At 45.1% G+C, this 25,895-nt stretch overlaps 1 protein-coding gene across 2 annotated transcripts; it reads left to right on the top strand.

Moving 5' to 3' along the window:
* Positions 1-389: 389 nt before the first annotated feature.
* Positions 390-23,018, top strand: eps8l3b (EPS8 signaling adaptor L3b). Of its 2 annotated transcripts, XM_031794780.1 has the most exons (21): positions 390-649; positions 3,227-3,288; positions 4,564-4,639; positions 4,977-5,047; positions 5,190-5,254; positions 5,387-5,545; positions 6,426-6,575; positions 7,283-7,374; positions 7,582-7,733; positions 7,966-8,111; positions 9,576-9,690; positions 11,885-11,955; positions 12,287-12,361; positions 15,518-15,663; positions 17,369-17,531; positions 17,768-17,818; positions 17,925-17,953; positions 18,285-18,381; positions 19,172-19,374; positions 21,365-21,497; positions 21,693-23,018. In XM_031794780.1, the coding sequence occupies exons 3-21, from the start codon at positions 4,599-4,601 to the stop codon at positions 21,735-21,737; spliced, it is 2,004 nt and encodes a 667-aa protein (XP_031650640.1). In that variant the 5' UTR covers positions 390-649; positions 3,227-3,288; positions 4,564-4,598; the 3' UTR covers positions 21,738-23,018. The 2 variants fall into 2 exon arrangements, with proteins under 2 accessions (XP_031650640.1, XP_031650639.1); XM_031794779.1 differs by lacking the exon at positions 3,227-3,288.
* Positions 23,019-25,895: the final 2,877 nt, after the last annotated feature.

Raw genomic sequence — 25,895 nt, 5'->3', positions numbered from 1 at the left:
CAGACACAGTTTGGACAGATTCTTATGCTGTACCTGTAGGTGATATAAAACGGTTTAGGAAAAATTGCATAAGAGGTCTTACGTTTTACCTGTGTCTTGTTGTAGGCTTATCTCACCACCTATAATCTCTTGTCAACAGAACGACAAGGCATTCCCAAACCTTTGGACTCATAACGTACAAAACTTGCTTTCCATCAAGCCTTTAATGACCCTTATAAAAACTAGGGCCTGTGGTCCCATATGACGCCCTATGTAATGGGCCCTGGTCATAAGTAGTGTACTATAAAGTATGCCGTTTTGGGACGCACGTTATCTGTGGGGCTGGCCGTTCTCCGTCAGTGCTGGGACCTGGTCAGGAGTGTAATGTTAACGATGGGAATGTGTTGGGATATGACTACGTAATACAAGGACAGACACAAGCTCTGGTTATGTTTCTGATCAACGTGAAATGTTCACCTCACTGAATACACCCTTGCAGGTGGACTTTGACCTTGGCGTTTCCAAGCAGGAAGTCAAGTATTTGTCTTTTTTTTTTTTGTACCTGCCGATTGTGTTGGAAGCTTGTCTTGGAATATGTATGCCACTATTGGATTATAAGAGGCTTGCTCATGGAACCGTGAACCCAAGAGGACACAGGCTACATTCATAGGTAATAATATTAGACTTCATCTAAAGAAATGCTTAAGAGACTGTATATATATGTACTGAAATGTCTGAGGTATAAAGATACAGTAATGTGGTAATGCGAGAGAGACCAAGACGGAACAATACGCTTTGGAATAAAGTTATTCATGTACAGTGCATTCAGAAAGTATTCAGACCCCTTCACTTTTTCCACATTTTGTTACATTACAGCCTTATTCTAAAATAGATTAAATTCTTTTTTCTCATCAATTTACACACAATACTCCATAATGACAAAGGAAAACAGGTTTTTAGAAATGTTTGCAAATGTATTACAAATAAAAATCAAAAATACCTTATTTACATAAGTGTTCAGACAATTTGCTATGAGATTTGAAATTGAGCTCAGGTGCATCCTGTTTCCATTGATCGACCTTGAGATGTTTTCTACAACTTGATTGGAGTCCACCTGTGGTACGTTCTATTGATTGAACATGATTTGGGAAAGGCACAAACCTGTCTATATATGGTCACACAGTTGACAGTGCACGTCGGAGTGAAAACCAAGCCATAAGGTTGAAGGAATTGTCCGTAGAGCTCTGAGATAGGATTGTGTCAAGGCACAGATCTGGGGAAGGATACTAAAAAATGTCTGCAGGTTCCCAAGAACACAGTGGCCTTCATCGTTCCTAATTGGAAGTAGGCCGCCCGGCCAAACTGAGCAATCGGTAGAGAAGGGCCTTGTTCAGGGAGGTGACCAAGAACCCAATCGTCACTGACAGCTCTAGAGTTCCTCTGTGGAGATGGTTGTCCTTCTGGAAGGTTCTCCCATCTTTTAAAAAATGTATTTACATATTTATTTTTTTTACCCCTTTTTTTCTCCAATTTCGTGGTTTCCAATTGGTAGTTACAGTCTTGTCTCATCACTGCAACTCCCATACGGACTTGGGAGAGGCAAAGGTTGAAAGCCATGAGTACTCCGAAACACAACCCAACCAAGCTGCACTGCTTCTTGACACAATGCCCACTTAACCCGGAAGCTAGCCCCACCAATGTATCAGAGGGAACACCGTGCAACCGTGACAGCGTGCACTGCGCCCGCCACAGGAGTCGCTAATGCCCGATGGGACAAGGACATCCCTCCCCTAACCCGGACGACGCTGGGCCAATTGTGCACTACCCCATGGGTCTCCCGGTCGGGGCCGGCTGCGACAGAGCCTGGACTCAAACCCAGAATCCCTAGTGGCACAGCTAGCACTGCAATGTCGTGCCTTAGACCACTGCGCCACTTGGGAAGCCTAGGACAACCATCTCGGCAGCACTCCACCAATCAGGCCTTGATGGTAGAGTGGCCAGACGGAAGCCACCCCTCAGTAGAAGGCACATGACAGTCCACTTGGAGTTTGGCAAAAGTCACCTGAAAGCCTCTCAGACCATGAGAATCAAGATTATTTGGTCTGATGAAACCAAGATTGAACTCTTTGGCCTGAATGCCAAGCGTCATGTCTGAAGGAAACCTGGCACCATCCCTACGGTGAAGCGTGGTGGCAGCATCATGATGTGGGGATGTATTTCAGTGGCAGGGACTGAAAGACTAGTCAGGATCAAGGGAAAGATGAACGGAGCAAAGTACAGAGAGATCCTTGATGAAAACCTGCTCCAGAGTGCTCAGGACCTCAGACTGGGGTGAAGGTTCACCTTCCAACAGGACATCAACCCTAAGCACACAGCCAAGACAACGCAGGAGTGGCTTCAGGACAAGTCTCTGAATGTCCTAGCCAGAGCCCGGATTTGAACCCGATCGAACATCTCTGGAGAGACCTGAAAATAGCTGTGCAGTGACGCTCCCCATCCAACCTGACAGAGCTTGAGATGATCTGCGAAGAAGAATGGGAGCAAATCCACAAATACAGGTGTGCCAAGCTTGTATCGTCATACCCAAGAAGACTCAAGGCTGTAGTCGCTGCCAAATGTGTTTCACCAAAGTACGGAGTAAAGGGTCTGAATGCTTACGTAAATGTAACATTTCTGTTTATTTGTAATAAATTAGCTAAAGTTTCTAAAACTGCTCTGTCATTATTTAGTATTGTGTGTGTAGATAGGTTTTTATTTATTTATCCTTTTTAAAAAAGGCAAGTCGGTTAAGAACAAATTCTTGTTTACAATGACGGCCTAGAAACAGCGGGTAAACTGCCTTGTTCAAGGGGCAGAACGACAGATTTTTACCTTGTCAGCTCGGGGATTTGATCTAGCAACCTTTCGGTTACTAGCCCAACGCTCTAACCACTAGGCTACGCTGCCACCCCAAAATTGATGAAGGAAGGGAAAAAAACCAGTTTTTAATACATTTTAGAATGAGTCTGTAACGTAACAAAATGTGGAAAAGTCTACGGGGTCTGAATACTTTCTGACTGTGGTGTATACTGCAGTCTGAATTTGTTTAGCTCTGTTACAGAATCAACATTTTTAGATTTATTACTGATATCTGTATTAGTAAATATTGATTTTATGACCACATCTTTTTTTGCCAGTAGGGAAATGGTTTTTATTATCACATGGAAGGTAGTAAATGTGTTATGAACTGGTTGATATCTTACTGTAGTGTCAGCTACTGTGGTGGTACCTGGCAAGGTGAGCTGGGACTAAGCCTACCTTTTTTCTTAGGTAAGTTTCACATACATACAACCCTTGTTAAAGGAGGAAGACTGTCTGCTGACTGAATAGAACATTGAGGTGTGTCAGCTGCTGACTGAATAGAACATTGAGGTGTGTCAGCTGCTGACTGAATAGAACATTGAGGTATGTCAGATGCTGACTGAATAGAACATTGAGGTGTGTCAGCTGCTGACTGAATAGAACATTGAGGTGTGTCAGCTGGTGACTGAATAGAACTGCTGACTGAATAGAACATTGAGGTGTGTCAGCTGCTGACTGAATAGAACCGCTGACTGAATAGAACATTGAGGTGTGTCAGCTGCTGACTGAATAGAACCGCTGACTGAATAGAACATTGAGGTGTGTCAGCTGCTGACTGAATAGAACTGCTGACTGAATAGAACATTGAGGTATGTCAGCTGCTGACTGAATAGAACATTGAGGTATGTCAGCTGCTGACTGAATAGAACATTGAGGTGTGTCAGCTGCTGACTGAATAGAACATTGAGGTGTGTCAGCTGCTGACTGAATAGAACTGCTGACTGAATAGAACATTGAGGTGTGTCATCTGCTGACTGAATAGAACATTGTGGTATGTCAGCTGGTGACTGAATAGAACCGCTGACTGAATAGAACATTGAGGTGTGTTTTGAGGTCTTGCCCTTTAAAAAAAAAGCCTTTATCAGTCTATTTGTATTGCTGTCCCAATGTTCTGCGACGGGAATGATTAGACCTGAAATATTACTTTGATTTCTAGGCCAACTATCAATGACAATCACTTCACATTTCAAGAATTACGTCATTCATGATTTGCTTTCTTGTCAACATGTTTGTCTGAGCTATTTCACCTTAAAAAACCCGTAACCATTCACCTGTTGTATGGGATATGTACTGGTGTGTGAACAGAGGTGATAGCATGGTTTTATATTCTTTATCCTTGGTAGTGATTAACTAGTGTCTGACTGATGCAAAGTGTATGTGTAACTTCTTGGTTTCCTTTTGACTAAGTCAGCAGAATTGGCACATTTCTGGATTCCTAATAACTGTTGGCTTGTAAGCCTGATCACTCAGTCAGAAATAAAGGTGTGTGTGTGTGTGTGTGTGTGAGCTTCTATAGAACTAGAGCTGAATGATCATCGTTCTGTGACTCGTGGTACTTCTGTTTTCTATGGCTGGTTCCCTGTACATCTCTTTCCTCTCTTTCCTGACCTGTGATCAAAGCAGGCCACGGTCACACACCTGTTTCACCTGCTGATACACTACTATGACCTTTGCCCTTTGCAGATTGGTGACGTCACGATTCAAAAAAGAAATAAAAAATGTTCAGGAATAATAGCGTGCCGTTTCCCTCTCAACCAAGGTACAGTATACACCTGTATTCTCACCGTCTTGATTATTAAGTGGGTTGCTAGATCCGTTCAAGGAAGGACAGTAGTGATACGATCAGCCTCCTTATATATCATGGGCGTCCTCAGGAAACAGACTGTATATAAACTACACACTCCCTTTTGCTATATAAACGATACATTTATATTTGAGTGGCAATCCTAACACTTCCTGTTAGTGTTAGTTGATCTAAACATTGCTAACGTACTGCACTCTACAGATGCTTGTTGATCTAGTGTCAGATGGCAAACAAGTAATGTTGTATTGGCCTATGAGTACACAGTGGAGTTAGTAATGGGTGTGTGTTGCAGAGGGTTCCCTCAGGTGGATCCCCCCTCTCAGAGGTCCAGTATGACCAGACCCAGTGCCAAGTCCATATACAGTGAGTTCATAGTTCACACCTCCAATCATGTTTACCACTAAGCCTATTGGTTCAATTCAATATTTCAGTATGCGCTAAGTCAATTGGTTTAATTCAATCTTTCAGTAAACGCTAGGCCTAATGGTTAAATTCAATCTTTCAGTGCAAAGGAAGGAGTATTCTGAAACGATGAACAACCAACCTGACAACTTTCAGTACAGGGTGGAGGTAAGGTTAAATTCTGAACATTCAGATTGAAATGTATTGTGGTGGCTCTTGTATGATTATCTGTCATGTAGAATAAGAGTCATGTCTCCCTATAACTCCGCTTAACACTACCTGTCTCACATTCTATCCTAGCACCTGTTTACATGTGAGTTGGACGGCCAGGAGGTGCGCAACTTGGATGACTGTGTGACCAGGCTGCAGAGGCTGGAGGCTAAGGGCCGTGTCTGGGGGCAGGAGGTGATCCTGGAGGTCCAGGGAGGATACCTTCAGCTCAACGACATCGAGACCAAGGTAGCCAACCTGTCACCTGTCTCTAGACAACTTACAACGTATCTATTGTTGTTTGTATATGGAGACCAAGGTACTGTCTCTGTAATAGATGCACTGTCAGTTAACAGACATGTTAGTCCGTTGTACGCCTGTGTCTGTATTGTTCCTGTCTGTGTCGAATGCTGGTGACAAACAACACTCATCCTGTGGAGGTCAAAGTTCAGTTCCCTTTATTCATATGTGTACTATAGAGGGGGATGGGTTTGGAACACCATAATGATGTCCATTGGAAATACAGTGATATTGGGTATTGTATAACTTGTATTAGCTTGACCTCATCGGTGTCCAGGCCTCATCAGGCCTCATGACCTCATCGGTGTCCAGGCCTCATCAGGCCTCATGACCTCATCGGTGTCCAGGCCTCATCAGGCTTCATGACCTCATCGGTGTCCAGGCCTCATGACCTCATCGGTGTCCAGGCCTCATCAGGCCTCATGACCTCATCGGTGTCCAGGCAATCTCATGAAGTCATGCTGTGTGACTTTTGCCACGTTCACACGCTAGGAAACTCAGACGTTTCCGACTTGCTAACGGACTGGTTGTAGTTTTACACGTGCTGCTTTCGACCAGCTAGCAAGTTTCAGAGTTCCGACTAGCACGTAAATGCGGCATAAGTTCTCTCTACAGGCAGAGTCGGTGCCTCTGGGAAGTGTAGTTCAGACCAAGGCTGTGTTGGACACCTGTGCCTACAACTCCCTACTCACCTTCTCCCTACCCCTCTGTTTTCTCTACAGGCAGAGTCGGTGCCTCTGGGAAGTGTAGTTCAGACCAAGGCTGTGTTGGACACCTGTGCCTACAACTACCTACTCACCTTCTCCCTACCCCTCTGTTCTCTCTACAGGCAGAGCTGGAGTATGTGCCTCTGGGAAGTGTAGTTCAGACCAAGGCTGTGTTGGACACCTGTGCCTACAACTCCCTGCTCACTGTTTTGGTCCAGGAACGCAACAGACGCATCCCTCAAGTCTTTATGTTCCAGTGTGAGGAGGTCGGGGTGAGTGAGAAGTTACAGATTTCACCATAACCTCAGCTAAAACCGACAAGATACAGATTTCACCATAATCTCAGCTAAAACTGACAAGTTAATAAACAGATACCTATTTTTGTTAGGGTAGAGATGTGAAGTGTGTTTCATCCCACTATCTAACTTTGGGGAAACATCAGTGAACGAGTGGATATAATATTTCTTAACCTTTTGGTTGGATCTTGGATAATCAGGGATGGAATTAGTAAAAAATAAATTTTAAAAAATCACTCAGATTTCACCACTGTGAAAATAGCAAGAATTCAGCTCATAGTACCATTTATATATTTAGTCATGTCAAAATTATTTCACATTGGGTCCTGTGCTCCATGAGTTCCTCCTCAACCTCTATTCCATCCCCTGGATGTAGTGGTGTAGTGTATAAGTTATCCTGAGACCGAGTGGTGCTATCTGTCCCTCTAGGCAGAACCCATCAGAGACCTGGACAGGGCTGTCCAACACAGTGCTAATTCTCCACCTGTTGTCACCTAGCAGTGTCTTAATGAGACTAACCTGTGTAAATAGGAGATTGTTCTGTCTGTCCCTCTAGGCAGAACCCATCAGAGACCTGGACAGGGCTGTCCAACACAGTGCTAATTCTCCACCTGTTGTCACCTAGCAGTGTCTTAATGAGACTAACCGGTGTAAATAGGAGATTGTTCTGTCTGTTCCTTCAGGCAGAGCATATCAGAGAAGACCTGGACAAGGCTGTCCAACACAACGCTAATGCTCCTCCTCCTGAACCTCGCAGAGAACCAAGCAGACACAAGTACGACATCAGAACACGCGCGCAAACACACACACACACACACACACACACACACACACACACACACACACACACACACACACACACACACACACACACACACACACACACACACACACACACACACACACACACACACACACACACACACACACACACACACACACACACACACACACACACACCCTAAACCTCTCTCTTTCTCAGGAGTAATCTGGAGAACATCATCGGTCAACAGGCGAATGGGAATGGCTTCTGGCCCATTGGTCCTGCTCCTCCCATGATGCTGCAGGAGAGGACCCCTCCTCCCCCTGACCGCACCGCCCCGGTGTACAACAACAGAAACGGCAGGGACTATGGTCAGTCTTTAGCTTTGTCTGAAAAGTTTACAAGGCGTCAAATCTTTGATTCCTCCTGTCCTTGATTCCTCCTTTCCTTGATTCCTCCATTCCTTGACTCCCTTTGCATTAAAGGAGAGGTGCCAAGGTCCCTCCCTTCAGACCTAGAAGGTGGCAAGGATTTTCCTTTTATGCTTTTTATGGAGTTTAATGCCAGAAGTTGAGATCTGTCTTTATCCGTGTGTGTTTCCAGAGAGCTTCCCTCCCCCTCCAGTCTACAACCCACTACAGGAGCCCCTGCACAGTCCGGAGGTATACGGAGGGTCACAGCAGTACGGAGCTAGACACCAAGATCCTCGCCAACCCCAGCCTCAATACACTGACACAGAGAGGAATGTGGTCAGTACTGTGTCTTGTTACACTTGTTCTCACATCACCCCCAGACCCAGTCTCACCTCCAGACCCAGCCTCACCTCCAGACCCAGCATCACCCCCAGACCCATCCTCACCACCAGACCCAGCCTCACCTCCAGACCCAGCCTCACCTCCAGACCCAGCATCACCCCCAGACCCAGCCTAACCCTCAGACCCAGCCTCACCCCCAGACCCAGCCTCACCCCCAGACCCAGCCTCACCTCCAGACCCAGCCTCACCCCCAGACCCAGCCTAACCCTCAGACCCAGCCTCACCCCCAGACCCAGCCTCACCCCCAGACCCAGCCTCACCTCCAGACCCAGCCTCACCTCCAGACCCAGCCTCACCTCCAGACCCAGCATCACCCCCAGACCCAGCCTAACCCTCAGACCCAGCCTCACCCCCAGACCCAGCCTCACCCCCAGACCCAGCCTCACCTCCAGACCCAGCCTCACCTCCAGACCCAGCCTCACCTCCAGACCCAGCATCACCCCCAGACCCAGCCTAACCCTCAGACCCAGACCCAGCCTCACCCCCAGACCCAGCCTCACCTCCAGACCCAGCCTCACCTCCAGACCCAGCCTCACCCCCAGACCCAGCCTAACCCTCAGACCCAGCCTCACCCTCAGACCCATTCTCACCCCCAGACCCAGCCTAACCCTCAGACCCAGCCTCACCCTCAGACCCAGCCTCACCCCCAGACCCAGCCTCACCTCCAGACCCAGCCTCACCCCCAGACCCATCCTCATCTCCAGACCCAGCCTCACCCCCAGACCCAGCCTCACCCCCAGACCCAGCCTCACCCTCAGACCCAGCCTCACCCTCAGACCCAGCATCACCCCCAGACCCAGCCTCACCCCCAGACCAAGCATCACCCCCAGACCCAGTCTCACCCCCAGAGGCAGCCTCACCCCCAAACCCAGCCTCACCCCCCAAACCCAGCCCCAGACCCAGTCTCACCCCCAGACCCAGCATCACCCCCAGACCCAGTCTCACCTCCAGACCCAGCCTCACCTCCAGACCCAGCCTCACCTCCAGACCCAGCCTAACACTCAGACCCAGCCTCACCCCCCAAACCCAGCCTCACCCCCAGACCCAGCATCACCCCCAGACCCAGTCTCACCTCCAGACCCAGCCTCACCTCCAGACCCAGCCTCACCTCCAGACCCAGCCTAACACTCAGACCCAGCCTCACCCTCAGACCCTAGCCTGTTATACCATACTTTAAGTGCATTGTTCTGTCTGGTTAAACCAGGCCATCTGTTCCCTAACCTGTTATACCAGACTTTAAGTGCATTGTTCTGTCTGGTTAAACCAGGCCATCTGTTCCCTAACCTGTTATACCAGACTTTAAGTGCTATTCTGTTTGGACTCCCGGCTACACATTTTAGAGTACATTTACAAGTGTTTCTCAGTCATTCGATGTTCGTACATTATCCGTCTGTGTAGGAAATTTTAAACCATGTGCTGAACGACGTGGAGCTCTTCATGGGGAAAGTAGCTGCTCCTAATGAAGAGAAGAACAACAAGAAGAAAAAGAAGAAGAAAAGCTCAAAGCCAAACGGTGATTTAAGTCAAATTTATCTCCAATCAGCGTGGGAAACACTGGTCCCAGATCTGTTTGTAGCCAGTTAGCCTGGTCCCAGACCTGTTTGTTGCCAGTTAGCCTGGTCCCAGATCTGTTTGTAGCCAGTTAGCCTGGTCCCAGACCTGTTTGTTGCCAGTTAGCCTGGTCCCAGACCTGTTTGTTGCCAGTTAGCCTGGTCCCAGACCTGTTTGTTGCCAGTTAGCCTGGTCCCAGATCTGTTTGTTGCCAGTTAGCCTGGTCCCAGATCTGTTTGTTGCCAGTTAGCCTGGTCCCAGACCTGTTTGTTGCCAGTTAGCCTGGTCCCAGACCTGTTTGTTGCCAGTTAGCCTGGTCCCAGATCTGTTTGTAGCCAGTTAGCCTGGTCCCAGACCTGTTTGTTGCCAGTTAGCCTGGTCCCAGACCTGTTTGTTGCCAGTTAGCCTGGTCCCAGACCTGTTTGTTGCCAGTTATCCTGGTCCCAGATCTGTTTGTAGCCAGTTAGCCTGGTCCCAGACCTGTTTGTTGCCAGTTAGCCTGGTCGCAGACCTGTTTGTTGCCAGTTAGCCTGGTCCCAGATCTGTTTGTTGCCAGTTAGCCTGGTCCCAGATCTGTTTGTTGCCAGTTAGCCTGGTCCCAGATCTGTTTGTTGCCAGTTAGCCTGGTCCCAGACCTGTTTGTTGACAGTTAGCCTGGTCCCAGACCTGTTTGTTGCCAGTTAGCCTGGTCCCAGACCTGTTTGTTGACAGTTAGCCTGGTCCCAGATCTGTTTGTTGACAGTTAGCCTGGTCCCAGACCTGTTTGTTGGCAGTTAGCCTGGTCCCAGACCTGTTTGTTGGCAGTTAGCCTGGTCCCAGACCTGTTTGTTGCCAGTTAGCCTGGTCCCAGACCTGTTTGTTGCCAGTTAGCCTGGTCCCAGACCTGTTTGTTGACAGTTAGCCTGGTCCCAGACCTGTTTGTTGGCAGTTAGCCTGGTCCCAGACCTGTTTGTTGGCAGTTAGCCTGGTCCCAGACCTGTTTGTTGGCAGTTAGCCTGGTCCCAGACCTGTTTGTTGGCAGTTAGCCTGGTCCCAGAACTGTTTGTGCTCTGCCAACTCCATTACAGTTAATGTCAAGCCAAACATGACAATGAGTGACGGGAAATTAGCATGAGGCCAGGAAACACTAGTGTAAAGGACTGATACTAGGGTAAAGGACTGATACTAGGGTAAAGGACTGATACTAGGGTAAAGGACTGATACTAGGGTAAAGGACTGATACTAGGGTAAAGGACTGATACTAGGGTAAAGGACTGATACTAGGGTAAAGGACTGATACTAGGGTAAAGGACTGATACTAGTGTAAAGGACTGATACTAGGGTAAAGGACTGATACTAGGGTAAAGGACTGATACTAGGGTAAAGGACTGATACTAGGGTAAAGGACTGATACTAGGGTAAAGGACTGATACTAGTGTAAAGGACTGATACTAGGGTAAAGGACTGATACTAGGGTAAAGGACTGACACTAGGGTAAAGGACTGATACTAGGCTAAAGGACTGATACTAGGGTAAAGGACTGATACTAGGGTAAAGGACTGATACTAGGGTAAAGGACTGATACTAGAGTAAAGGACTGATACTAGGGTAAAGGACTGATACTAGGCTAAAGGACTGATACTAGGGTAAAGGACTGACACTAGGGTAAAGGACTGACACTAGGGTAAAGGACTGATACATCAGGCTATAGGTGAACACCACAACTGACTTAATGTTGAGGCCAGGAAACACTAGGGTAAAGGACTGATACTAGGGTAAAGGACTGATACTAGGGTAAAGGACTGATACTAGAGTAAAGGACTGATACTAGGGTAAAGGAGTGACACTAGGGTAAAGGACTGATACATCAGGCTATAGGTGAACACCACAACTGACTTAATGTTGAGGCCAGGAAACACTAGGGTAAAGGACTGATACTAGGGTAAAGGACTGATACTAGGGTAAAGGACTGATACTAGAGTAAAGGACTGATACTAGGGTAAAGGACTGACACTAGGGTAAAGGACTGATACATCAGGCTATAGGTGAACACCACAACTGACTTAATGTTGAGGCCAGGAAACACTAGGGTAAAGGACTGATGCTCTGCAGAAATATTTATAACAGATTTGCTTGGGTTTCTATACTGGAAAATAATAATTGGTCTATTTCTGTAGCTGACAACTTGCCACGTTGGGAGGAGTTTGTTGTCTGTCTTCAGAAAATCAAGTATGGATTCAACCTGCTGGTATGTTTACCTCCTATCAAAAATCATACGATCTCAGACGTTTACTTGAACTAAGTGTTGATTTAATTAACCTCAGGTTTTCTATAATTTCATATCATTAATCAGACATAATGGTATTATAATATTACCTGAAAATAAAGTATGCTGTTGAATTACTCTGTACAACTCAGGGGTTTAGTTTCCTGGGTTGTGTTTGGGGAAATTCTTTTTTTTTTACAGTACCGATTGCAACATAGCCCATTATTGCTGAACTTCTTAAAAATTGGAATGTGTGCCTCATTGGTTCTTGTGCTGAGTAAGCACCGTCGTCATTGGTCCTTTTCTGTTACAGGGAAAGCTGAATGGAGAGATCCAGAACCCTAGCGCTGCTGACTTTGTCCACATTCTCTTCTCCACTCTGGGCATGGTGAGCATCTGTCTGTAGCACCAAGCAGCCATGACTAAAGAAGGATATGGGACCCGTTGCCTATGCTACTCCTGGACTGATTCATTTGTCTTTTAATTCAAGAGTAGGCTTGAAGCTAGAGTCCTTAATTGAAACAATTACAAAGCTGATACCCTTCCTCTGTTTTGGTTAAAAGCTGAGGGAGGGGCCTGGAGAAATACAACCACTATCAGATTAATAGATAGAGCTATGGATGCAAGGACTGACCATCCATGATATCAACATTATAGGTTTAGCCATGTTATGAAGCTATATAGGACCATCCTATATAACATTATAGTTATAACTATGTTATGAGGCTATACAGGACTGACCATCCATGATATCAAGATTATAGTTATAACCATGTTATGAGGCTATACAGGACTGACCATCCATGATATCAAGATTATAGTTATAACCATGTTATGAGGCTATACAGGACTGACCATCCATGATATCAACATTATAGTTATAACCATGTTATGAGGCTATACAGGACTGACCATCCATGATATCAACATTATAGTTATAACCATGTTATGAGGCTATACAGGACTGACCATCCATGATATCAACATTATAGTTATAACCATGTTATGAGGCTATATAGTACCATCCATGATCTCAACATTATAGTTATAACCATGTTATGAGGCTATACAGGACTGACCATACATGATATCGACGTTATAGTTATAACCATGTTATGAGGCTATATAGGACCATCCATGATATCGACATTATAGTTTTAACCATGTTATGAGGCTATACAGGACCATCCATGATATCAACATTATAGTTATAACCATGTTATGAGGCTATTCAGGACTGACCATCCATGATATCAACATTATAGTTATAACCATGTTATGAGGCTATACAGGACCATCCATGATATCAACATTATAGTTATAACCATGTTATGAGGCTATACAGGACCATCCATGATATCAACATTATAGTTATAACCATGTTATGAGGCTATACAGGACCATCCATGATATCAACATTATAGTTATAACCATGTTATGAGGCTATACAGGACTGACCATCCATGATATCAACATTATAGTTATAACCATGTTATGAGGCTATACAGGACTGACCATCCATGATATCAACATTATAGTTATTACCATGTTATGAGGCTATATAGGACCATCCATGATATCAACATTATAGTTTTAACCATGTTATGAGGCTATACAGGACCATCCATGATATCAACATTATAGTTATAACCATGTTATGAGGCTATTCAGGACTGACCATCCATGATATCGACATTATAGTTATAACCATGTTATGAGGCTATACAGGACTGACCATCCATGATATCGACATTATAGTTTTAACCATGTTATGAGGCTATACAGGACCATCCATGATATCGACATTATAGTTTTAACCATGTTATGAGGCTATACAGGACTGACCATCCATGATATCAACATTATAGTTATAACCATGTTATGAGGCTATACAGGACTGACCATCCATGATATCAACATTATAGTTATAACCATGTTATGAGGCTATATAGTACCATCCATGATCTCAACATTATAGTTATAACCATGTTATGAGGCTATACAGGACTGACCATCCATGATATCGACATTATAGTTATAACCATGTTATGAGGCTATATAGGACCATCCATGATATCGACATTATAGTTTTAACCATGTTATGAGGCTATACAGGACCATCCATGATATCAACATTATAGTTATAACCATGTTATGAGGCTATACAGGACTGACCATCCATGATATCAACATTATAGTTATAACCATGTTATGAGGCTATATAGGACTGACCATCCATGATATCGACATTATAGTTATAACCATGTTATGAGGCTATACAGGACTGACCATCCATGATATCAACATTATAGTTATAACCATGTTATGAGGCTATACAGGACCATCCATGATATCAACATTATAGTTATAACCATGTTATGAGGCTATACAGGACCATCCATGATATCAACATTATAGTTATAACCATGTTATGAGGCTATACAGGACTGACCATCCATGATATCAAGATTATAGTTATAACCATGTTATGAGGCTATACAGGACTGACCATCCATGATATCAACATTATAGTTATAACCATGTTATGAGGCTATACAGGACCATCCATGATATCAACATTATAGTTATAACCATGTTATGAGGCTATACAGGACTGACCATCCATGATATCGACATTATAGTTATAACCATATTATGAGGCTATACAGGACTGACCATCCATGATATCAACATTATAGTTATTACCATGTTATGAGGCTATATAGGACCATCCATGATATCAACATTATAGTGTTAACCATGTTATGAGGCTATATAGGACTGACCATCCATGATATCGACATTATAGTTATAACCATGTTATGAGGCTATACAGGACTGACCATCCATGATATCAACATTATAGTTATAACCATGTTATGAGGCTATACAGGACCATCCATGATATCAACATTATAGTTATAACCATGTTATGAGGCTATACAGGACTGACCATCCATGATATCAACATTATAGTTATAACCATGTTATGAGGCTATACAGGACTGACCATCCATGATATCAACATTATAGTTATAACCATGTTATGAGGCTATACAGGACTGACCATCCATGATATCAACATTATAGTTATAACCATGTTATGAGGTTATACAGGACTGACCATCCATGATATCAACATTATAGTTATAACCATGTTATGAGGCTATACAGGACTGACCATCCATGATATCAACATTATAGTTATTACCATGTTATGAGGCTATACAGGACTGACCATCCATGATATCAACATTATAGTTATAACCATGTTATGAGGCTATACTTAGTTTTCTTTTTACATGTACATTATTTACAAACATTGGAGTAAGACAAACTTATTTTTTGGGTTCTGATGGGGTACAACAGTTGAACTAAGCTCATGAGGCATTTATACATAATATTCTTCAAGAATGAATGGGAAAATCTCATTTAATTTCTAAGATCCAAAAATGGATGTAGGATACTGTCCGGTAAGCCTGTCCCACAGTGTTTAGATATTTGTATGACTCATTCCTCCCTCCTGTCATTGTCTCTATTCCAGTTGATGTGCCACTACCACCCTGACCTGCCCCCCTCTGTCCTGACCCCCCTGCTAACAGAGCCAGCACTCATCTTGCTTAGCCAGGTGGTCACCCCAGAGGAGGACCAGAAATGGAGGGCCCTGGGAGACTCCTGGAACATCCCCAGGTAAACTACCCTTAGTACCTCATAACCACTTCCTGAGTGCCCCTATTCCCCCTACCTGACTACTCCTAACCACTAACTAACACAACCAGTTCTGGAGCGCCCTGCTAGCTGGTAGACAACTGGAACATACCCAGGTATCCCTTCAACCAGTTCTGGAGCGCCCTGCTAGCTGGTAGACAGCTGGAACATACCCAGGTATCCCTTCAACCAGTTCTGGAGCACCCTGCTAGCTGGTAGACAACTGGAACATACCCAGGTATCCCTTCAACCAGTTCTGGAGCGCCCTGCTAGCTGGTAGACAACTGGAACATACCCAGGTATCCCTTCAACCAGTTCTGGAGCGCCCTGCTAGCTGGTAGACAGCTGGAACATACCCAGGTATCCCTTCAACCAGTTCTGGAGCGCCCTGCTAGCTGGTAGACAGCTGGAACATACCCAGGTATCCCTTCAACTAGCTCTGGAGAGTACCCCTAACTAACTCCCTAACTAACTTAGTACCCCTAACTAACTCACTAACTAGGTACCCTTATCTCTTTCCTTAGTACCCCTAACTAACTAACTAGGTACCCATATCTCTTTCCTTAGTACCCCTAACTCACTAACTAGGTACCCCTATCTCTTTCCTTAGTACCCCTAACTAACTAACCAGGTACCCCTATCTCTTTCCTTAGTACCCCTAACTCACTAACTAACTAACTAACTAACTAACTAGGTACCCCTATCTCTTTCCTTAGTACCCCTAACTCACTAACTAACTAACTAACTAGGTACCCCTATCTCTTTCCTTAGTACCCCTAACTAACTCACTAACTAGGTACCCCTATCTCTTTCCTTAGTACCCCTAACTAACTAACCAGGTACCCCTATCTCTTTCCTTAGTACCCCTAACTAACTCACTAACTAGGTACCCCTCTCTCTTTCCTTAGTACCCCTAACTAACTAACTAACTGGACCAGCTGTGAAGGCTTCTGGGTGACAGCCGTAGCATATCCATGTATGGCTGCCCTTAGACACCCCTCCAAATGTAGTGGATTTGGCTATTTCAGCCACACCTGTTGCTTACAGGTGTATAAAATCGAGCACACCGCCATGCAATCTCCATAGACAAACATTGGCAGTAGAATCGCTTTACTGAAGAGCTCAGTGACTTTGAATGTTGCACTGTCATTGGATACCACCTTTCCAGCAAGTGAGTTAAATCACATTTCGGTCAACTGTAAGTGCTGTTATAGTGAAGTGGAAATGTCTAGGAGCAAGAACGGCTCAGTCGCAAAGTGGTAGGCCAAACAATCTTACAGAACGGGACCACCGAGTGCTATAGTCTGCCCTCGGTTGCAACACTCACTACCGACTTACAAACTGCCTCTGGAAGAAACGTCAACACAATAACTGTTTGTAGGGAGCTTCATGAAATGGGTTTCCATGGCCGAGTAGCCACACACAAGACTAAGATCACCAAGTGCAAAGCCAAGCCTTGACTGGAGTGGTGTAAAGCTTGCTGCCAATGGAGAGGTGGAAATGCATTCCCTGGAGTGATGAATCACGCCTCACCATCTGTCAATCCGACGGACTAATCTGGGTTTGGCATATGCCAGGAGAACGCTACCTGCACGAATGCCTTGTTTGCTGGAGTCAGCGACTAGCCAGCGAGATGATTTGTTTTCAGTAGGAGGTGTTCATTGGTTTCCTGTGTTTGTTGTACCAGGTCCAAATGGCCAGACGGTCACATGATCCCGCACTACAACCCAGAGTTCTATGATGGTTGGCAGCCGCCACAGCCTGTCCCACCGGCAGCCAATCAGGGCCTGAGCAGGAGCAGCCAGCACATCCCCCTGAGAAAGGAAATGATGCAACAGATGCCTGATGAGGTAACAATAATAACATCTAATAAAATGCCATATGGATTTCAATCATTTGTTAAAGCAGTGAAGGTCCCCAATCCTCATTTGAGATTCAATATTTGCATTTAACTTGCATTTAACTCACATTTCTTTGCACCAATCTCCAAAATTCAAAGTTATGTACACTTATCTAAAATTAGGATTCAGCCATAAGAAGCCATGTTAAATATCATTATCTCATGGTAACCCCTCTGTTCTCTCAGGGCAGGCAGTTGAGCAGGAGCAACAGCCAATACATGCAACGGCCTGAGGAGGTAAGACTGACGAGGACAGAAGCGTCAGAATCCATCAAAACATTCATTCAAACTGTTTCTTTATTACGTTATGTTTCTCATGATTTATTGTCATTGACCGTCACAGCCCATGATGAACTCTCCACCATCTTTACGGTAAGCTACAGGCATCATTTAAAGCAGCTACGTTGTTTTGACGATGATATCCTCAGTAATTGTGGGTAAAAGCATTGTATGACTTTTTTTTGTCATTGTCCTTTTGCGTTGCTATTACATTGATGTTACGTTGCTATTACATTGATGTTACGTTGCTATTACATTGCTGTTACGTTGCTATTACATTGATGTTACGTTGCTATTACATTGCTGTTACGTTGCTATTACATTGATGTTACGTTGCTATTACATTGCTGTTACGTTGCTATTACATTGATGTTACGTTGCTATTACATTGATGTTACGTTATGTTTCTCTGTCTCCTCTGCAGCCCGAGTGAGCTGGCCCCAGTGAGGATGCGTGTGATCTATGACTTTATGGCCAGGAACCCCCAGGAGCTGAGCATTATGAAGGGAGAGGTTGTCCAGGTGGGTTATGGTTGAACCCCCAGGAGCAGAGCATTATGAATGGAGAGGGGGGTTAGGGTTGAACCCCCAGGAGCTGAGCATTATGAAGGGAGAGGTGGGTTAGGGTTGAACCCCCAGGAGCTGAGCATTATGAAGGGAGAGCTTGTCCAGGTGGGTTAGGGTTGAACCACCAGGAGCTGAGCATTATGAAGGGAGAGGTGGGTTGGGGTTGAACCCCCAGGAGCTGAGCATTATGAAGGGAGAGGTGGGTTAGGGTTGAACCCCCAGGAGCTGAGCATTATGAAGGGAGAGGTGGGTTAGGGTTGAACCCCCAGGAGCTGAGCATTATGAAGGGAGAGGTGGGTTGGGGTTGAACCCCCAGGAGCTGAGCATTATGAAGGGAGAGCTTGTCCAGGTGGGTTAGGGTTGAACCACCAGGAGCTGAGCATTATGAAGGGAGAGGTGGGTTAGGGTTGAACCCCCAGGCGCTGAGCATTATGAAGGGAGAGGTGGGTTGGGGTTGAACCACCAGGAGCTGAGCATTATGAAGGGAGCGGAAGGTCAGGTGAGTGTCTGACTGTTAGGATTAATCCCATGGCTCCTATAAGGAACACAGGCCATTGACAAATGTCCTCCATCTCACTGACTGAATATGGATTAAAAAAAAGAATAGCAGTGAATGTCAACCAAACCAGAATCAAAATAACAAAATGGATGTAAATGGTTTGCAACATTAGGAAAATATATCTGTGAAAATAAACATACGTTGATCTACAGAAGTGATTTAAAGTTGTAAATTGTGTGTTTCTAGGTCGTAGACAAGTCGGGGCAGTGGTGGAGGATCCGTAATGAACGTGGCGAGGAGGGTCACGTTGCTAAGAACGTTCTAGAGCCTCTGGATGGAGGGAGACCCTGGGATGAGGGCCAGGAGGTGCGCTCCCCTCCACCCCTCAACATGCAGTCCAGACCTGCAGAGGTGAAAGCCTGGCTGGAATACAAGGCCTTCTCCAAAATGTAAGAAATTACATGGACAACAAACTCTGATCTTTCCTCCTTGGTGGCTCTGCTTACTAGCACTGTAAAACTGACTCAGGGACCGGTCATCAACATGTCATGGACCGTCACTGGTCCGCAGAGTCCGCAGAGTCCGCAGAGACCGCAGAGTCCGCAGAGTCCGCAGAGTCCACAGACTGAGGAGGAAAAGCATTGTGCTAAACAACCTTGTTGTGATGGTGTTTGGTGTCTTCTATGCTTACGAGAGCTTTTATGTTGTCATTAGAACGGTTCGTAGCCCATGATGAACTCTCCACCATCTTTACGGTAAGCTACAGGCATCATTTAAAGCAGCTACGTTGTTTTGACGATGATCCTCAGTAATTGTGGGTAAAAGCATTGTATGACTTTTTTTTGTCATTGTCCTTTTGCGTTGCTATTACATTGATGTTACGTTGCTATTACATTGATGTTACGTTGCTATTACATTGCTGTTACGTTGCTATTACATTGATGTTACGTTGCTATTACATTGCTGTTACGTTGCTATTACATTGATGTTACGTTGCTATTACATTGCTGTTACGTTGCTATTACATTGATGTTACGTTGCTATTACATTGATGTTACGTTATGTTTCTCTGTCTCCTCTGCAGCCCGAGTGAGCTGGCCCCAGTGAGGATGCGTGTGATCTATGACTTTATGGCCAGGAACCCCAGGAGCTGAGCATTATGAAGGGAGAGGTTGTCCAGGTGGGTTATGGTTGAACCCCCAGGAGCAGAGCATTATGAATGGAGAGGGGGGTTAGGGTTGAACCCCAGGAGCTGAGCATTATGAAGGGAGAGGTGGGTTAGGGTTGAACCCCCAGGAGCTGAGCATTATGAAGGGAGAGCTTGTCCAGGTGGGTTAGGGTTGAACCACCAGGAGCTGAGCATTATGAAGGGAGAGGTGGGTTGGGGTTGAACCCCCAGGAGCTGAGCATTATGAAGGGAGAGGTGGGTTAGGGTTGAACCCCCAGGAGCTGAGCATTATGAAGGGAGAGGTGGGTTAGGGTTGAACCCCCAGGAGCTGAGCATTATGAAGGGAGAGGTGGGTTGGGGTTGAACCCCCAGGAGCTGAGCATTATGAAGGGAGAGCTTGTCCAGGTGGGTTAGGGTTGAACCACCAGGAGCTGAGCATTATGAAGGGAGAGGTGGGTTAGGGTTGAACCCCCAGGCGCTGAGCATTATGAAGGGAGAGGTGGGTTGGGGTTGAACCACCAGGAGCTGAGCATTATGAAGGGAGCGGAAGGTCAGGTGAGTGTCTGACTGTTAGGATTAATCCCATGGCTCCTATAAGGAACACAGGCCATTGACAAATGTCCTCCATCTCACTGACTGAATATGGATTAAAAAAAAGAATAGCAGTGAATGTCAACCAAACCAGAATCAAAATAACAAAATGGATGTAAATGGTTTGCAACATTAGGAAAATATATCTGTGAAAATAAACATACGTTGATCTACAGAAGTGATTTAAAGTTGTAAATTGTGTGTTTCTAGGTCGTAGACAAGTCGGGGCAGTGGTGGAGGATCCGTAATGAACGTGGCGAGGAGGGTCACGTTGCTAAGAACGTTCTAGAGCCTCTGGATGGAGGGAGACCCTGGGATGAGGGCCAGGAGGTGCGCTCCCCTCCACCCCTCAACATGCAGTCCAGACCTGCAGAGGTGAAAGCCTGGCTGGAATACAAGGCCTTCTCCAAAATGTAAGAAATTACATGGACAACAAACTCTGATCTTTCCTCCTTGGTGGCTCTGCTTACTAGCACTGTAAAACTGACTCAGGGACCGGTCATCAACATGTCATGGACCGTCACTGGTCCGCAGAGTCCGCAGAGTCCGCAGAGACCGCAGAGTCCGCAGAGTCCGCAGAGTCCACAGACTGGAGGATGGAAAACATTGTGCTAAACAACCTTGTTGTGATGGTGTTGTGGTGTCTTCTATGCTTACGAGAGCTTTTATGTTGTCATTAGAACGGTTCGTAGCCTGAGCGTGCTGAACGGAGCCCTGCTACTGGGGATGTCCAAAGATGAGATGAGGACGGTGTGTCCAGAGGAAGGAGGAAGAGTCTTCTTCCAGCTGCAGGCCATCAAGTCCTCCATAGCCGTGAGTGACAGTAGCACAGATGCACACGCACACACAACTCAAATCACACAACCTAAAATTATAGCTGATCTACTAAGAGTTTGGGTGCTTTTCTGCCTTTTTTTTTCACTGACGAATTCAAGCTGAATGAAATGCATTGTCTGTGAGAGAGATAAACAACCAGTCAGATTTTTTTCTCTCTCTCATTGTCTGCAGCTTGCCAGTGAGTCCAATGGATATGGCCCTTATAACGGTCGTTAGGCTGACTCGTCACAAGTAACAACCAAGAGCCGACTGAGAAGAATAACTCAACTATTTAACCTTTCATTTAATCATATATTTTTTTGTCTATTCATAGACGGGTTGGTTGTTTAGCAACAAAGCCGATGTGTGAGTAACTATGTGTCAAAACACAGATTGGTTTTGACTGTTGACAACATGTAAACTGTATTATTTCTCTAAATGTTTTATTGATTATACATAAATAAATTTGCACAATCAGCACTTTATTGTTTATCTTTGAACTTCCAAGATCATTGCAGACATCTGAGCGCTCCCCTTTCTTTTGCTGGGGTAGTCACCGGGTAATCACCGGGTAGTCACCATGTGAGTCACCGGGTAGTCACCGTGTAGTCACCGTGTGAGTCACCGTGTGGTGAGTCACTGTGTGGTGGTTCCTCAGTTATGAGGCTTGCATCTAATTATTGTATAAAATAAATGAGTAAAAATGAAACTATTTGTGAAATGATGTAATGTGATATTTAGTCTTCTAAATGAGAGAATTGTTTTCATAAGTAAACTGGTGCTCACTCAGCAGCCACGCCCAAGTGAATAGACATTGGTTGGAAATGATGAACCAACCCCTTTTCTACATTTCTATAAAAGCCCTGTGACAAAAACTCACCATAGTTCCAAAAAACGGGAGGACTTGTCCTCCAAGTTGAAAAGGGCTAATTTCAACTATACAGGCCAGGAAACGAGAGCTTGCTCCACACGTGAAATGGTATGAACTCTGAACTATTGATCACCTAAAGAAGAAGTGCATACTAAACTAGCGTATATCAGACTGCAGCTGAACATATGCGCAAATCTAGTACGAGAACACTGACCGACGCGGACGAATCTCCAGAGTGAGGTTAACCTTTTGGACCACGTGAACCTCTCACACGACAACCCAGAAGAATCTACAAAGGACAACGGCGACATTGACTGGGCGCTCCAGAGCCTCACATCACCAGCTCAACTATCAAAGCCAGCTTCACGTAAATGCAATGCATTCCTTTTCTGAATGAGCGATCGTTAGTGGCATATGTATTTATGTGAGAATAGCTTCTCAGGTCCAATAGAGACCCATGGTCCTTAGATTTCTTCCAAAACCCCTTTCTCTTCTCTCTGAATCTATTGTGTTATAACTAAGCTGCTTTTGTTTAGTCCACTAGGGACGGTATTTACTGTATAATGTGTGTTGTATATGTGTTGTATATTCTGTAATTGTTTAATTAGTTAGTAAATAAATAATTGAGGCAATTGGTGTATGGATGATTCATAGTAGAGGCTGGGTTCGTTCAGATGAAACTGACGGAGGTTAATAATAAGAACTCATTAATAGAAGACTAATTGATCAGATATTAAAATATCTGAACTATTATATTCAGCAAATTATGACTCTGTAAACCAACATTTTCCGTGGTGCCCCGACTTCCTAGTTAATTCAATTTACATGATTAATTTAATTACGTAATAATAATTACAAAGAATTGATTTGATAAAATAACAGTCTTCACATTTAATGATAAGTCAGAGACACGGCATTTACATTTCTAAAGTCTATTAATGGTGACAAAATTGTCCAATGCTGTAAAAGTTTTTAAAAAAATCTAAAATGAATTTGCTTGCAGATTATAAAAAAAAGAATAATCAAAACATAGTCAAATAATACCCCTTAACAATGTAAATTAACGTAAATGACAGCTTAATGTATTTTAATATTTTTACCACATTGAACAAATAAATAAATGCTTGTTTTACCTTTATGTCACCGGTGTTCCCTATATTTTAATGACAATTCAGGCTTTCCAAAAATGTAATATGACTAATTAATTTGCATATACAGTGCATTTGGAAAGTATTCAGACCCCTTGACTTTTTACACATTTAGTTACATTACAGACTTATTCTAAAATTGATTAAATAAAAAAAATTCCGGTCATCAATCTACACACAACACCCCATAATCACATACTTTGTTGAAGCACATTTGGCAGCGATTACAGCCTTGAGTTTTCTTGGGTATGACGCTACAAGCTTGGCACACCTGTATTTGGGGATTTTCTCCCTTACTGATGCTAGCATTGGATGTGCTTGTGGAAGCAGAAAAAAACTCACCTAAATGTATATGTCACGTTCTGACCTTAGTTCCTCTGTTTTGTCTTTGTTTTAGTATGGTCAGGGCGTGAGTTGGGGTGGGCAGTCTATGTTCCTTTTTCTATAATTTGGGATTTCTGTGTTTGGCCTGGTATGGTTCTCAATCAGAGGCAGCTGTCAATTGTTGTCCCTGATTGAGAACCATATTTAGGTAGCCTGGTTTCACTTTTGAGTTGTGGGTGATTATTTTCCGTGTCAGTGTTTGTTCCACACGGGACTGTTTCGTTAGTTTCTTTTATTCACGCTGTTATTTTGTATTTTAGTGTTCAGGCAAATAAACATCATGAACACGTACTTACCACGCTGCGCATTGGTCCTCCGATCCTTCCTACTACTCCTCCTACCATAGCCCCGTACAGCCCCGTACAGTATAGCCCCGTACAGCCCCGTATAGCCCCGTACAGTATAGCCCCGTACAGCCCCGTACAGTATAGCCCCGTACAGCCCTGTACAGTATAGCACCGTACAGCCCCGTACAGTATAGCCCCGTATAGCCCTGTACAGTATTGCCCCATACAGTATAGCCCCGTATAGTATAGCCCCGTATAGCCCCGTACAGTATAGCCCCGTATAGCCCCGTACAGCCCCGTACAGTATAGCCCCGTACAGTATAGCCCCGTAAAGTCCCATACGGTATAGCCCCGTACAGCCCCGTACAGTATAGCCCCGTACAGTATAGCCCCGTATAGTATAGCCCCGTACAGCCCCGTACAGTATAGCCCCGTACAGTATAGCCCCGTACAGTATAGCCCCGTATAGTCCCGTACAGTATAGCCCCGTACAGCCCCGTACAGTATAGCCCCGTACAGTATAGCCCCGTAAGCCCCGTACAGTATAGCCCCGTACAGCCCCGTACAGTATAGCCCCATATAGTCCCGTACAGTATAGCCCCGTACAGTATAGTCCCGTACAGTATAGCCCCGTACAGTATAGCCCCGTACAGTATAGCCCCGTAGAGCCCCATACAGTATAGCACCATATAGCCCCGTACAGTATAGCCCCGTACAGCCCCGTACAATATAGCCCCGTATAGCCCCGTACAGTATAGCCCCGTACAGCCCCGTACAGTATAGCCCCGTACAGTACAGCCCCGTACAGAATAGCCCCGTATAGCCCCGTACAGTATAGCCCCGTATAGCCCCGTACAGTATAGCCCCGTACAGCCCCGTAGAGTATAGCCCCGTACAGTATAGCCCCGTATAGCCCCGTACAGCCCCGTACATTATAGCCCCATACAGCCCCGTACAGTATAGCCCCATATAGCCCGTACAGTATAGCCCCGTATAGCCCCGTAAATTATAGCCCATATAGCCCCGTACAGTATAGCCCCGTACAGTATAGCCCAGTACAGTATAGCCCTGTATACCCCCGTACAGTATAGCCCCGTATAGTATAGCCCCGTACAGTATAGCCCCGTACAGTATAGCCCTGTACAGTATAGCCCCGTACCGTATAGCCCCGTACCGTATAGCCCCGTACAGTATAGCCCGTACAGTATAGCCCCGTACATTATAGCCCATATAGCCCCGTACAGTATAGCCCCGTACAGCCCCATACATTATAGCCCCGTACAGCCCCGTACAGTATAGCCCATATAGCCCCGTACAGTATAGCCCCGTACAGTATAGCCCCGTACATTATAGCCCATATAGCCCCGTACAATATAGCCCCGTACAGCCCCATACATTATAGCCCCGTACAGCCCCGTACATTATAGCCCCGTACAGCCCCGTACAGTATAGCCCCATATAGCCCCGTACAGTATAGCCCCGTACAGTATAGCCCCGTATAGCCCCGTACATTATAGCCCATATAGCCCCGTACAGTATAGCCCCGTACAGTATAGCCCAGTACAGTATAGCCCCGTATAGCCCCGTACAGTATAGCCCTGTACAGTATAGCCCCGTACCGTATAGCCCCGTACAGTATAGCCCCGTACAGTATAGCCCCATACAGTATAGCCCCGTACAGTATAGCCCCATACAGTATAGCCCC

The sequence above is a fragment of the Oncorhynchus kisutch genome, linkage group LG17 (genome assembly GCF_002021735.2).
Source record: "Oncorhynchus kisutch isolate 150728-3 linkage group LG17, Okis_V2, whole genome shotgun sequence".
Taxonomy (NCBI): Eukaryota; Metazoa; Chordata; class Actinopteri; order Salmoniformes; family Salmonidae; genus Oncorhynchus; species Oncorhynchus kisutch.
Note: the sequence above shows the minus strand (reverse complement) of the source record. Positions and strands in the feature narration are given on the sequence as shown.